Here is a 15098-nt window from a genome sequence, read left to right as displayed (position 1 = left end):
GTGCTAGCCTTCAGCGGGAAGAAGCCAGGGACAGTGCTCAGGCCCTGAGTCCAAGGCCCAGGACTGGCCAAAAAAAAAAAAAAATCTTTTTCTGCCTTGTTCTGGATGAATTTAATATTTTCATGACTTTAGTTCCTACCTTGGCTTATTAGCTAGAATTGTTGGTTATTTAACTTCTGTGGTCATTTTAGGATTTATTATACACATATACATATTGTATTTATCTGTAATCTATCCCAGTCCGTTCAAGTGATACTATTTCAGACATGCTAAAAAGCCAGGCCAGTGGCTCCCACTTGTAGTTCTAGCTATCTGGGAGGCTGAGATCAGGAAAATGGTGATTTGAGGCCAGTCAAGGCAGAAAGGCTGTGAGACTCCATCTGCATGCAGGGAGCTGCTGGTCTGTGCCTGTTATCCTAGCAGCCACGGACAGCCTGAAATGTGGCCATCGTTGCCCAGTGCACACCTACATCTACCACTACTCAGTGTACACTGCATGGGGAAGTGGAAAGCTGGCTTTGGTCTACCCAGCTAGCACTGTTTATTTTTCTTACTCTCCTCTGCATTGGACAGATAGCAGAAGCTGCCCCTGGGAGAGGATTTGAGGGCCAGGGCAGGGACTGCCTGTTGCCGAGGCCTTAGGGGGCTAGGCCTCTACCCACCTGCATTGGCAGCTGAACACCATTGTGGTGAAGTCAGCCCGGGAGGACCTGAGACAGACCCTCACTCCTCCTCTGCCCTTCCTGTCCCTTCCTGTCGCAGAGAGCTGGCACTTGCCTTTGTTTCTGCTGTTTACTCAAGGCCGCCTGGCAATGTCCCTCAGGACTCTGCTCAAATCCCAGCCCCTGGAAGCCCCCTGAGGAAGGGCCCTGCTAGGCCCGATTAGACCGTGAGTGCCAAGTCACAGCCAGGGTGGTGGTTCCTGCTGGCAGGTGCTGGGCTGAGAGGCTGCCCCCTGCCACTCCATCCAGTCAGCAGACAGCATTCTCTGGGTCCCTTGCACCCTAGATTAAGCACAAATGGTTTAGAGGTGTCTCCTCCAACCCCAGTGTGTGCCTTTTGCCTGTATATGGAGAAGGTTTTAAAACAAAGAGGAAGAACTAGCTTTGCTTCACAAACTCCTTCCCACAGAAATCCCCAGTCCTTGGCTGGCCCCACGGCCCTCAGGGCTGCGCCCAGGCTAACAACTCCTCTGTCCCTACAGACGCAGCCAGTGCCCAACCCACTGGCCTACTACCTGCACAGGTCACCCTGGTGGCTCCACCGCGTCGAGACACTTGGCAACCACATCCTGGAGCTGCTTGTGCCCTTCTTTGTGTTCCTTGGGCGCCGGATGTGCCTCATCCATGGGGTGTTGCAGATCCTGTTCCAGGTAGGCTGCACCCATGCACCTCCCAGAAGGCACAGCTTGCCATAGGGCTTCCTGATGACCCTTGCCGGGAGGGACATCCTTGCCTGACTCCGTCCACCAGGCAGGACTCCACTTAAGGGCAGTAAGGGTTGGCAGGGCTTGTGCTTTGCCCTGGCCTGGGCCAGATACACAGTCCCCTTGTTGTTGAGTCTCACTCGAGTTTACTTTTCTAGAACATCAGAACACCAAGAATTGGTGACCCTGTGTCCCTGGTGGCATGGCAGCCCCTGCCTCCTCGCTATCCAGGCCATGATGTGGCCAGCAGAAAGGGCGTCCTTCTCGTCCCCAGGTCCAGGCGATGCCCCATGAGGGCTCTGCCCACTCTTCCCATTTGTTGTTCACCACGTGTGTTGGGACTTCTTGCTTCTACTTTGCTAGGCTTCATCTTAGGGTTCTGGTTTTCAGTCACAATGGATGCTGAATTTAGCCATGTTTTTCATCTGTTGCCAGTGGGCTGCATGATTTTCTCCTCTCCATGGGTTGATGTGGTAAATCCTGTCACTGCCTCTGCTGAATGTGGAACGCACTTGTTTGAGGTGAAGGCGGTCCGCCATTGCTGGGTGAACTCACTGGGGTTTAGTGTGAGATTTTTGCATGGTGGTCAGTGGAGACTTGTCCTAGCCTCCCACCCTGATACCTATGTGGACGCTGCCCCACATCTGAGGATAGCCCCTCTGTAGAGAGCCTGTGATGGCCAGGCAAGCACCACTGGGCGTAAGGGTCTGCTCTGTGGCAAGCACACGGGCCTAGCAGCACTCGCTGGAGAGTCTGTACACTCCAGCAGTTTTCATATTTATCAGTGTGAAGAGGTGTGGTTGTTGTCTGACTAGAACCAAGTCTGAGGCTTTGTCCCAGCGCCATCCTCCAGCTCGCCCCTCCTATGGTAGTGCTCTGCCTCTGTAGGGTCTGATGGGGAAAGAAAGTTCCAGTCACCTTTCCCACAGGGTGGCACTGGTCCGGGTTGTTCTGCATTCATGCAGCTCTGGGGCTTGCAGAGAGATGGTACAGACCAGAGGGGTGCAGGATCACGGCTAACAAGCCAGAGTGATGGTATACCCGGACTCCTTTGCAGCACTTGGCTGGGACGGTGTGCAGAGGCGAGCCCACTCCATGGTGCCTCACAAAGGCCCCCGCCCCACTGTGTTCTGCCCTCCAAACATCATGGGGTTGGGACTGCACCGTGTGCTGCCACTCAGGCTGGCTTCCGTAGGGTCTCTCAGCGGCTCCTCTGTGTGGTGTGCGTATGTTCTATGCATAGGTTCTATGCCCCACAGTGTGTGCTCGCTTCTCATCGGTACTGGTGACCCTCTGCATGGGGCACCGCTAGCCATGCAGGCACAGGATGGCACTGAGGGCACCTGCCAGGACAAGCAACTTTATCTCAGGATTCCTGACCTGGCAGGCAGGCACCTTGGGGACTCTGGGCCACCTCCTCTCCACTGAGGGGGTACCACCCATGTGGGATTCCTCCAAGAAGATAGGAGGAGGAGGGCACCCCTTTGGCTTCCCTGTGCTCCAGCATGAGACAGTGCACGCAGAGGCTCCAGCCTTACCCCCTCAGGCCCTGGAAGCCAAGGGTCCCTGACCAGTGCTTCTCACCTGCCTATCCCGGTGTCCACAGCAAGATGGGACGGGGCACCACTGGACACACGGGAGAGAAGCAATGGTCTGCCTGAGCCTTGGCCAGGGTTCCTGCAGCCTCCACTCCCTTCCCAAGGCCTGGTGCTGGAGCTGGGCCCTGACTGCGTAGGTTGCCCTCTCCTTCCTCTGGGAGCAATGGAGTGCACGCGGGCTCACTGCCTCCCACGCTCCATTTATACAGCTGTTTGGAGGTCTCCTGCCACAGAGCCACTGTCTACTTGGGGGCCTGTGGGAAGGGCAGGAGAGCCTGCCCTGGCTGAAGGACACCCCAGAAGGCCCCGGTCATCCCTGCTTCAGGCAGTCAGGACACTAGGTTGATCTCAGCCAAGCCTTAGACGAGCTGGTGAGTGGAAGGAGTGGGCGGGAGGCTGTGGTGGCAGATGTGTGAGGCTGCATGGGGTGCCCAGCCACCAGGGCCCACTGCCTCCTATCTGCCAGGCACCCCATGGCCTCCCCTAGAGACACCAGCTCCCCACACAGCTGGGACCCAGTCCTGCCAGCACCCCCACCAGAGCTGTGATAAAATACAACATACAGTGCATTTCTTTTTTCTTTTTCCAAGACAGTGTCTGGACATGATGCCCAGGCTGGCCTTGAACTCAGTTCTCCTGCCCCATTCTTCCAGGTGCTGGGGTTAGAAGCATGCACCACCACACTAGGCAAATGCGTCATTGTATAGTCCATTGTGTTAATGCACACTCAGTGCCACACACCCTCCTGCAGAACCCAAGCTTCTCTGTCCAGAAGGAGCCCTCGGCCCATGTGCAGGCCCCATGTAGAGATGCTTCGCCTTCCCCGCCTCAGGCTTGGCTCCACTGCATCTCTGGATTTGGCCGTTGTTTGCTTCTATGGGTGACCTCCTGTGTGTGTGGTCTCCCTTGGTCTGAGCATGTGCCTTGAGGCTCCAGTGCTGGGACTGGGCTCCTTTCTCAGGACGAGCGGCATGCCATTGCCTGGATACACACATGTCTGTGCATCCATCTGGCCTGGGGTTCTTGGTCATTGTGTGCCTGGGCTGTGTGATGTCAGCTGTTAGATGTCAGACCAAATTCTTGTTGCCTGTATCCTGCCTTGCCCTTCTGCTTTCTGATGCTGATGCTGAGGGGAGTCCTGACTCATCACCCCAGGGCAGTTCCTATGAGCATGCATGCCCTCCATGGGAAGTCCCGTGAGCACACGTGCCCTCCATAGGAAGCCTGTCCAGAGCACACATGAAGTCCCCCCTCTTCCTTTCAGCTATGCTCTACTGGCCCTGGCACACCTGCCACTATGTCTCCAGGCTGAATTCGTGCCTCGTGCTCACCTTCCTCTGGTGTTCCAGGCGCCTGGTCATCAGCAGAGCGTGTGGTGAGCTCAGCAAGGCTGTGCTGGCCAGTGGTAAACACAGATGGGCTGCAGTGCAGCACTGAAGGAAAACAAGGAAGAGAAGATCCCTCTGGAGCACTCAGGCCAAGCTCTCTGTGCTGAATTCCATTCTTCTTACTGAAAAAAAAAAAAAAAACAGCCAGATGGATGAGGGAGGATGAAGAGAGGCTGGAGGGCCTGACCTGACCCTGAGCACAGCCACTCTCTGTCCAGCTGCACAATGTGTCAGGGAGACACAAAGTTCTGTAAGAAACAGTACCATCCCCAACTCTTTTCTGTGGGACCTACCTCTCTAGGTCAGTGGCTCCCCACCCTGCCCCCCGAAAGGGGGGTCCTTGGAAACAAGCTTCTGTCAGAGCCCCTCTACTAAGTCCAGGAGCACCTGGCATCCCTCTGCTCTCCTGAGGTGCTTCTAATGCATGACCAGAGCTGGAGGCCAGTGCTGGCCCCACTCTATCCAGTGGAACCGCTCTGCTGGATCACCACATGGAAGTGCTGGGTGAGAACCTCTGGGTGTAAATTTGCAGAGTGCCTACATGTTTGAGGCTCTGGCTGGAACAGACAACGTACTTGTGTGTAGACTGCACAAGCCTAGATGCAGAACTGAAAAGGGTCAGCACCTTCTCCACCTGGACACTCCTGCTGGGGGCCACCTGGAATATGAGTCCATTTCACTCTGTGCTGAGGGGGCCTCAAGGCTTTCCTGGGAGAGGTCTCCGACCCTGAGCTGCAAAGATCATGTTATATGTGACAGCAGCAAGCCATTTTGGCCCTGAGAGCCCGAGATGCATCCCTGGACCAGGTGCCTCATGGCATACACAGTCACCCATTTCTGTCATCTGTGCCACTGCTTTGCTGAACAGCGAACAGAGGAACAGGACACACAGTCCTAGGAGTCAGTGGCACGATTCCAGTCCTAATCAAAGGCCAAGAATTAGGGGAGCCACTGTTGTGCATCCTGGTCCCAAGTGCAAGGCCTGAGAGCCAGGAACACAAGAGCAAGGTAGGTGGTAGCCCGCCAGACAGAGAACAGGCACAAGTCCTCCAGCATACCATGTGAACGGGACTGGCACACAGCATGAATGGTGCCAGCACAAGTTGTGAACATGCCAGCACGCCATGTGAATGGTGCAGGACCACTTGTCAGGGCCTGATCTTCACAGTGCAGAGTCTGGTGTTTCTCATCTAGAAACCTCACAGACCCCCATCCCATGGACAGTGTGCATGAACCTTGTGGGCTCTTACTTCAGGCACACTGATACATCACTTTAGTATATCAAAAGTTAGGTCTTTGCTAGCCTGAGCAAAGCAGCTCAGGGACAATGCCCAGGCCCTGAGTTCAAGCCCCATGACTGACAAAAAGTTAGCTCTTAGGCATGTGCACATGCCTGTAATCACAGCACTCAAGCAGCTGAGGCAGGATGATCTTAAGTTCAAAGCCATCCTGGGCTACTTGTCAAGATCCTGCTTCAAAAGAATAAGTTCGATGACAATATTTATGTCCATCTTCAGTGATGACAACTGTAACTTTTTTTTTTTTTTTTTTTTTTTTTGACAATCCTGGGCCTTGGACTCAGGGCCTAAGCACTGACCCTGGTTTCTTTTTGCTCAAGGCTAGCACTCTGCCACTTGAGCCACAGTGCCACCTCTGGCCGTTTTCTATATACGTGGTGCTGGGGAATTGAACCCAGGGCTTCATGTATACGAGGCAAGCACTCTTGCCACTAGGCCATATTCCCAGCCCCAACAACTGTAACTTTTTAAATTATATTTTTGTATTCAGATTTCTCAGTGTTCTGCATTGCTTTGTGTAGACCCATTTACATCGCAGGTGTTTTTTTTTTTTCTCATGTTTCCTCTGTTCTCAGCATTCCTCTTGAGTTCTTACATTCTGGTTCCATGGCCTCTCCATTGTCCTTCCAGCCTGCATGGCACCCACTGTGCGGTCTGCCACCATCCTCGCCTGGCTCCTCTGGACAATGCCTTTCCCTTGGCATCTGGCAGCTGAACCAAGGGGAACCTTGTCTGGTTGTTTTCAAGTCTGCCCTGGCTGCTGTTCCTGGGATTTTTTTGATCTGGACATGTGTCACTTTTAGTAGTTTGGAGACATTTTGGGCTTTATTTCTTTATATTTTCTTTGCCAACATTCCTAGTCTGGAACTTGAACTTCCTATGGACCAGATGCTGCTGTCCTCGGTTCTGTGCATCTGTACCACGAGCCTGCGCTGCTCCTGCTCCTGTGGAGCATTCACAGCCCCTTCCCAGGCCACAGGTCCTCCTCCCCACTGTGGGATTACCACTTGCTCCTTTATAGGCCTCATTTCCCTTAACTGTGACTATGTTCTCTTTTAGTTTTTTTTTTTTTCTTTTCTTTTGGTGGTACTAGGGCTTGAACTCGGGTCCTGCTTGCTAGGCAGGCATTCTACCACTTGAGCCACTGCTCCAACCATTTTTGCTTTAGTAGTTAGTTTTTGGGCAGGGGCTCATGTTTTTGCCCAGGGCCATCCTCCAACCACGGTCCCCCTGCCCCTGTCTCCTGTGTTCCTGGGGTGGCATTCTTACCTGTTCATTTTAGGTTCTTCCCTATTCCTGTTCTTGCTGATTGGCCTCGGTGTCCATGTCTGTTCACTTCAGCTGCCATGTGTCTCATGTGGCCTTTCCTCAGTGGTGGGCTCTCTTCTGACCAGAAGCTCATTTCCTTGCAGGTCAGTGCTGTCCTTTGGGCATTTGTTTTCAGAATCTCATGACAGGTTCACAGGGACCTTGACTAGCATTAGTTTACCTGTGTACAGGCTTAGGAGTCTCACTCGGCCTTGGTCATCAGACACAGAAGCCCCTTTGTGAACTCCAGCTCTGATCCCCCAGTGCTCACTGTGTACCTCTGAAGTTATGTTAGCTGGATATCCTAAGGCACTCCCGCTTCTCTGCCTCTTCTGTCCCTGTCTTCCTGTCCCGTGCCAGATCCTGGAGGCCCACAGCCAGACATTTCGGGACAGGTGTCCTGTTACAATATCCAGTGTTAACCTGGGCCACAGAGGTTCCAGCCCCTGCCTCCAACACAGAACCTAACCTCTGATCCTACTAATCTGGAACCATTACCTCACCTTCCTAGAGCACTGCAGCCACTCATGTGTGGCATCCTGAGAAGCTGAAGTCATTTCTCCATTTGCTGTGCAGAGAGGAAGGGAAGGAAGTTCGGGTTGTGGCATGCTATGATCTGGTGACACCAGGGGCTCACAGGTGTCATCTGATGGCATGAGAGGGGCTCATGGGTGTGAGCTGGTGGTACAGGGGCTCACGGATGTGATCTGGTGATGTGAGAGAGGGCTCACAGGTGTGATCTGGTGATGTAAGAGGCTCACAGGTATGATCTGGTGATGCTGAGTGCTCACAGGCATGATCTGTTAATGCAGTGGTTCACAGGTGTGATCTGGTGACAGTGGGCTCACAGGTGTGATCTGGTAATGTGAGAGGCTCACGGGTGTGATCTGGTGATGCCAGGTGCTCACAGGCATGATCTGGTGATACAGTAGTTCACAGGTGTGATCTGGTGACATGGGCTCACAGGTGTAATCTGGTGATGTGAGAGAGGGCTTACAGGTGTGTGATCAGGTGGTGCAGGATGCTCACAGGTGTGGTGTCCCTCATTTCTATGACTTGCTTGTCCTCATGTGGACATTTGAAGGAGACAAAGTGGGTCAAGGTAGGTTATAGGGTGACCAGCCAGCCATACTGCACAGGCAGAAGCGAGGGTGGTCCCTCTGACTTCCATGGCCACAGAGGATCCCGTCACCCCACAGTGGCCTGTGGCCTCCTGACACAGTGCTCTTGAAGACATACACAGTTGGACACAGGCAGGACAGACCTTGATGACCCCTTCTGCCTAGGGTGCTGGACACTGGCTCCTGTAGGGCTCCTGGCTGTGTCCTCAAAGGCCACCCCAACCCTGGCCAGCTTCAGTTAGGTGCACCTCCTGAAATTACCTGAGTTCTGTCACTAGCTCATGGGAAGGGACACCAAGTAGAAGCCACATCCAGCTGTTTGGATGCCCAGTGATTTGACTCTGCAAAGAGAGCCACCTGCCTCCCCCCACACCTACCAAACACCAGGCCCATGGCACATGAGAAGCAGAACTGCTGCCCCAGAATGCTTAGGCATCCCCAACAGTACCTCAAGAGGCCCAGCCTGGGGCCAACCCTGTCGCCCATTTCTGTCTATGTCTGCCATAGTTTGGATGCTGGCAGCACCAAGTGTTGGGGGTGCTGGCGAGTAACTCTGGGCCTTGTATCCCATCAGCCACTCCTTAGAGAGTAGTCTGGCAGTGTCTACACAGGCTAACTGCACAGTGTCATCTGTAAATACTGCTGCAAAATCTGTCCATCAGACAGACATGGGCCTGGGGACACTGTCCTTACATTGTGACCCCCCACAGCATCCTAGAGGCACCATGTAACTCCCCTCTCTTCAGTGTTCAAGAGAGCCTTGTGGCATCAGAGGCCTACTGGCCGCCAGGTTCCAGGAAGCTTTCAAAATGGGGCCGTCCTGGACTGTGGGATGTGGTGCTGCACGGTAGATCCCTCCAGCACTCGTGCCAATCCTGGGCTGTGGGACATGGCTCTGCACAGTGGATTGTTCCAGTGCTTGTACCAGTCCTGCTCTATGGGATGCGGCTCTGCACGGTGGATTGCTCCACCACTCTGCTGGTGCAGTTACTGTAAAGGGTTCCAGGAGAGGCCTGTGGCCACAGCCAACCAGCTGCTGCCACCGACCCCTTGTGAGAACCTGTGTGTACTCACAAGTTCAAGCTCTTGGAGGCCTCTCCTCCAGCGCCCCTGGGCTGGGTGTGGGCCCTGAAACCCCAGAGAGGAGCCTCTGCCTTAGGCTGCCTTCAGGAGTCACCATGGCAAGGCCTGGCTATGCCTGGAAGTCCAGACAGGCCCAGCCCACTATAGACTGCCCCATAAGCAGTAACAACTATATCCAGGGTCTCTGCAGGAGTTGCATGTTCACACAGGGCCTGGGTGGGGCCAAGGCGGGAGACCCCAGGTCCTGGAGGCTCCACTCAGGCCTGCACCCCATATAGGTGATCCTCATCCTCAGCGGAAACCTGAGCTTCCTGAACTGGCTGACCATCGTGCCCAGCCTCGCCTGCTTTGATGACATGGCACTGGGCTTTCTGTTTTCCTCGGGGCCTAATGGCCTCAAAGGCCGTGTCCTGAAGATGCAGGACAAGAAAGCCCGAGGGGCCCAGCCACAGCCCAGACATGGTAGGTGAGACAAAGCGAGTCCCCTTGTGCTCACAGGGAACAGAGCGTGGGCCCAGCCCCTAGGAGGGCTGCTGTTTGGAGACATGGGGGAAACATGTCACCACACCAGGGAAGTGTGTGGCCACACTGCAGGAGGCCCTGCATGGCCAGCGGGGCCTGTCCCTGTACCCAGAGGGGTGGGTGGCAGCCAGGGCCCTCCGGGATAGGCTGGGGACAGCACAGCTCCTCATGGTGGCTGGGAGCTCTGCGGGTGAGAACACCTCCCCCTCTGGCCAGGCTGCAGGGTGCGGCGCCTTGTCAACCTCGCACTGGGCGCCTTGGTGGCCTGGCTCAGCGTACCCGTGGTCCTCAACCTACTGAGCTCCAGGCAGGTCATGAACACCTCCTTCAGCCCACTCAGGATCGTCAACACCTATGGGGCCTTTGGAAGGTACAGCCAGCCCTGCACCTGTGCTCTCCACACCTTGCCACATACCAGTGCCCGGCGGGAGATGGTCTGTCTGTCCACCCTGGGCCTGCCTGAGGGGTGTGCGTGATGCCAGCATCCCCATCCCCTGCTGCCCTGACCCACGGGCCCTGATGGTCCCCCAGCATCACCAAGGAGAGGACAGAGGTGATCCTGCAGGGCACAGCCAGCACTAACGCCAGCGCACCTGACACCATGTGGGAGGACTATGAGTTCAAGTGCAAGCCCGGCAACCCCTGGAGACAGCCGTGCCTTATCTCCCCCTATCACTACCGCCTGGACTGGCTCATGTGGTTCGCTGCCTTCCAGGTGAGAGCATCCACCCCGCACCCTGACCCAGCCACGTCCTGAGGCCACAGACTCAGTGGGAACTATGCAATCACGAGAATCTACCAGGAGAGGGGGGACAGGGAGTTCACCTTCCATCTGAGGGGACACCAGGACCAGCCCTGACCCATTTCTACCTCAACAGTGTCTTGTCTGGCTCACACGGCCCCCTGCCGTTGCAGAGGCCATGAATATAGGATGGAGACATCCCTAGAGCAGGCCCTCTGGTCCATCTCCCCCAGCCCCTTGGCAACCATGGCTCTGCTGTCTGGCCAGGTAGACACCAGGCTAGGGAGGGGAAGGCCCAACAGACAGCCGGTCCCTGAGCAAGCCTGGGACAGCTGCACTTGGTGCCTGCAGGGAGGTGAAGACGGCCCTCGGCAGAGCAGGAAGCAGGCACCCCAGAGGTGTGGTGTGGTCCCTCAAGGTCAGCATGGCATGACTCCCCATTCCAGCCAGGGAGGGCATGTGGGCCATCATGGAAGCTCACAGCCAGCAGGGCGGAGCAGGGTGGCACAAGGCAGCTGCATCTGGGCTTGCATGGACCTCACAGCACTGCCTCCCTTCCCAGACCTATGAGCACAACGAGTGGATCATTCACCTAGCCGGCAAGCTCCTGGCCAGTGATGCAGAGGTCCTGTCCCTGCTGGCCCTCAACCCCTTCGAGGGCCGATCCCCGCCCAGGTAAGTGCAGGGGCTGCCTGCCCCACACCCAGGCCCATGGCCTCCACCTGCTCCTGCAGAGGTGACCACTGACCTCCAGAGCCCCTGGTCCAAAAATGCCAGTCACCTTACTCAACTGCAGCCGACCTGCAGCCACACCTGCCCCAAGGAGCAAGGCAGCTGCTCTGACACCACACCCTGTGATGTCCACGAGGCCAGGCAGAGGTGGCAGAGCCTGCACACCCTGGCTCACAGCCCTCCAAGAGCCTGCTCTGTGCCTGACCCGGAGGGGCACAGGATCGGTCCAGCGGAGATCAGGCTGGGCCGTGTGGAGGGACTGCAGGAGCCAGAGATGGGGAATAATGAGTGTTTAGGGGGCTGGGAACAGAAGAGGAAGATCAAGGGGTTCCTGGTGATGGCAGTGGGGGCTACCAGAAGATACTGGTGCCTGACCTGCTGTGGAAAGATAAGAGTCTGTAGGAGTGATGGGCTAGAGCAGAGCAGGAACTAGGGGGAAGATAGTAGGACCCCCCAGGCCAGAGAGTGGGGCAAGTGGTGTGGGAGCAATAGTGCTGCATCCTGTTGGGGCTGAGTACCCTGCCACAGAGTGTGGAATTCAGCATCAGCCACCAACTAAGGGAACAGTAGTCCTGAGCTAGCCTCGACCCTCCCTGCATCCTGCTGGCCATGAATTCTGACAAGACACATTCCTGTTTTCCCCTGAGAAGCCTGGGGACAGCTGTGCCCTGGAGCCACCCCGGCTGTCAGGGCTGTGGGGGCAGCGGCACAGCTGTGCCGAGGTTGGCAACCCAGCCAAGGGGCACTTTCCAGAGCCCCTCCTGGGCCGGCCTCCGGCTACCTCTGGGGGCAGCTGCCCTTTGCCCAGGCCCTCCTGGCAAGCTGCATGAAACCTCTGTCCTGTAGCCCTGGCACACCTGGCCACTGCACCACACTCCTCTTCCCAGACAGTGGCAAAACACTCTGCCTTATGGCCCCAAATTTTAAGATGAAAAACCACTTGTTATACCAAGAACCAGGAAGAGCTGGAAGGGACAGGAGGTGATAGCAGTGCAGGAACCCTGCCTTGCTATCACTGGCAGATGCACCAGTGGTCAGTATGCACACAGCAACAATGAGCACTACAGTCCGCTCAGGGAAGAACTGTGTAAGAGGAGCCAAGTGGAAGGCTCAGATCTGAGGAATGCCACAGCCATACTAATGTACTCAGCAGAGGTGAGGAGGGAAGATTGGGGGGACTGGAGACAGGAAAAAGCTATGAGCCAACATGGGCAGAGGGGAGACCCTGACCCCAAGTGAGCAGAGCCTGAGCCTGTGGGCTGTAAAGAGGTCCCTGAGGAAAAGAGAAAAGGCATAGATCTGGAAGGGCACCTAAAGAAGTAATAGCGGAGGCAGGGCATGGCAGTTTACCCCCGGTGATGCCAGCTATAGGAGAGGCACAGACAGGAGGGTCATAACCCAAGACTAGCCCTGAAAACATGCAAGGCCTGGCTAGGAGCAATAGCACATTCGTGTTGGCCCAGCTACTCAGACAGACCCAGAACAGCACAGTCACAGGCCATCCCAGGTGAAAGCACAAGAGAAACAGCCAAAACAGGAATAACATAGCCTACTTGGTTAACTGTCTGCCTAGCAACTGTGAGGCCCCAAGTTCAGACTTATTAAGGCCCCATACTATTAAAAAAATAAAAGTAATGTCCAAAACCTTCCCAGAAGGCACAAACCTACAGTCAAAAAACTAAGTAGATCCCAAAGAAATTTAAACCAAAATTCATTGAATTTTGAAAACCTCAAGATAGCAAAAGCTATAAAATCAGCAAGAGAGGTCACCATGCTTCCCAGTGGGCAGCTAAGGTACAAGACAATATGGGGCCCAGCCTACATGATGGGCCAGACATCCTTGTGATGAAGGAGTTATAGCCCCACCTCACATGGGGGGCGCCAGCCCTGTCACAGCAAGGACACCAGGACAGAGGAGACCGCAGCGCAGGCATGCTGCACTTTCTGCCCTCAAGTTGCGGGCTGCGTCCCATGGCTAAATCCTGTGGCAGGCAAGGCTTTGCCCATCTGGAGTGGTCAGGATGATTACAAATGAGGGAGGGCAAGCACATAAAGGAGACATGCTCCTGCAGCTCACTTCCACTGGTGCAGAAATGCCGGCAGACTGTGGTGTACATAACGCACCACAAGCGCCCACTTAAGCAAAACTATAGTCAGGCATTGGTGCCTCATGCCTGTCATCCTAGCTACTCAGGAGGCAGAGATCTGAGGATCACAGCTCAAAGCCAGCCCAGGTAGAAAAGCCTGTGAGACTGCTATCTCTTAACCACAGGGGGGGAAAAGCCAGAAGTGGAGCTGTGGCTCTAGAGCCTTGAGTGAAAAAGCTCAGGAACAGCACTCAGGCTCTGAGTGCAAGCCCTAGGAACAGCACCCCTCCCCTCCCACATACACATACAAAAAGCAAAACTACACACTAACAAGTCAAAATAGAATTCTGAGTAACACTGTGTAGTTCAGGTGGCAGACATCTCAGCCTCATACTCAGGAGGACCCGGGGCTCCTCTGGGAAGCCACATGGTGAGGGAGACAGGTGGAGACATGAGTGGCCAGGACTCCAGGCTGTGCTTTGTCCTGCAGGTGGGTCCGAGGAGAGCACTACCGGTACCAGTTCAGCCTCCCACAGGGCAGGCACTCAGCTGAGGGCAAGTGGTGGATACGCAGGCGCATTGGCCCCTACTTCCCCCCACTCCGCCTTGAAGACCTGAGGGGCTACTTTGAGGCACGGGAGTGGCCACTGCCACAGCCCATCTAGGCATACCCTGGAATAAAGGCATGCACTCTGCATGGAGTCCCTATGGACCCCGCCCCACCTGGACACCTGGCCAGCACCACAATGCAGTGGAGAAGAGAACCCACAGCCACAGTTCCATCCCTCCGGAGGTGCTGGCACCTCCCCAGCCACTCTGAGCTCCTGGCCCAAGGGCCCTGCCCAGCCTGGGACCGCAGGCCTCCCCCACCCAGGGCTGTCCAGGGCCTGTGCACTGGGGCCACACGCTCCTGGCCGGGCCCCTGTCCTCCCCACATGGTATCTGGCAAGGTCTGGACACGAGCTGCCCATCAGCCTGCAAGAACCCCAAGGACAGGAGTGTGGGGACAGTAGCCCAGGTCCCAGGGGAGCAAAGTTAGCACCCTGAGTGGGAAGTGGGGCCCCAGGAGCCCATACCCACCTTCCTGCCCAGCCTGGCAGGGCAGCCAGCAGCCAGCACCCTTCATGGTGCTGCCGCAGCCAGGCCATGCCACGGAGGGGCTCTGCAGAGGCACAGTGCAGGTCTGTGTGGACCCCAGTCCCCCGGAAGCCAGCCCAGGTGCAGACAGAGAGCTGGTGTTCTGGCTGGGAACAGGGCGCCTATGTCTGTGGAGCCAGCGAGGGCCGCAGCCTGGGAGGTGCCGGCAGGGGCCTGGGCGCCCTTCCCGGGCTGCCTGGCAGGCTGGAGGGGTGGTGGCTCAGCAGGGGCGGCAGCTGGCAAAAGAGGTGACATGCAAGTCGCCCCTGCAGGCCCCATCCAGCCATGGGACCCCACAGGCTGCAGGCTGGTTCTGGTAGGTAGGGTAGGGCCTGGAGTAGCTAGGTGGAGGCCAGGGCAGGGAGCTAGTCCTTGGGGAACAAGGCTGTGGAACATCCCTGTCACCTACCCAGATACTCTGTGCCCTGCTTCCTGTAGATGGCTCCTCTCACTAGGGGCATTTGTGAGGCTGTCACACACCCCTAAGCATATGTGTGCCAATGCCAGGACTTGAACTTGGGGACTTGAGCACACCTGCAGACCAGCGTCTGCCGAACTGTCTTGGAACTGTAAACCTTGGATCTAAGCTTCCTAAAAGGCTAGGATTAGCGGTGTGGGCACTAGCAGGCGGGCTGATGTTTGTGTCTCCATGTCAG

The 15098-nt window shown here is 56.0% G+C and overlaps 1 protein-coding gene across 1 annotated transcript in view; it reads left to right on the top strand.

Moving 5' to 3' along the window:
- Lmf1 (lipase maturation factor 1) overlaps nt 1-14169 on the top strand; it is a 55819-nt gene extending 41650 nt beyond the window's left edge. Inside the window, exons 7-12 of the mRNA XM_048333061.1 lie at nt 1205-1372; nt 9501-9684; nt 9961-10114; nt 10276-10459; nt 11049-11161; nt 13796-14169. Of these exons, the coding sequence (XP_048189018.1) occupies nt 1205-1372; nt 9501-9684; nt 9961-10114; nt 10276-10459; nt 11049-11161; nt 13796-13970 (978 nt within the window). The 3' untranslated portion in view covers nt 13971-14169. The remainder of the gene's footprint in view (nt 1-1204; nt 1373-9500; nt 9685-9960; nt 10115-10275; nt 10460-11048; nt 11162-13795) is intronic.
- The last annotated feature ends 929 nt before the right edge of the window (nt 14170-15098 follow it).

Source organism: Perognathus longimembris, chromosome 23 (genome assembly GCF_023159225.1).
Source record: "Perognathus longimembris pacificus isolate PPM17 chromosome 23, ASM2315922v1, whole genome shotgun sequence".
In the NCBI taxonomy this organism is placed as follows: domain Eukaryota; kingdom Metazoa; phylum Chordata; class Mammalia; order Rodentia; family Heteromyidae; genus Perognathus; species Perognathus longimembris.
Note: the sequence above shows the minus strand (reverse complement) of the source record. Positions and strands in the feature narration are given on the sequence as shown.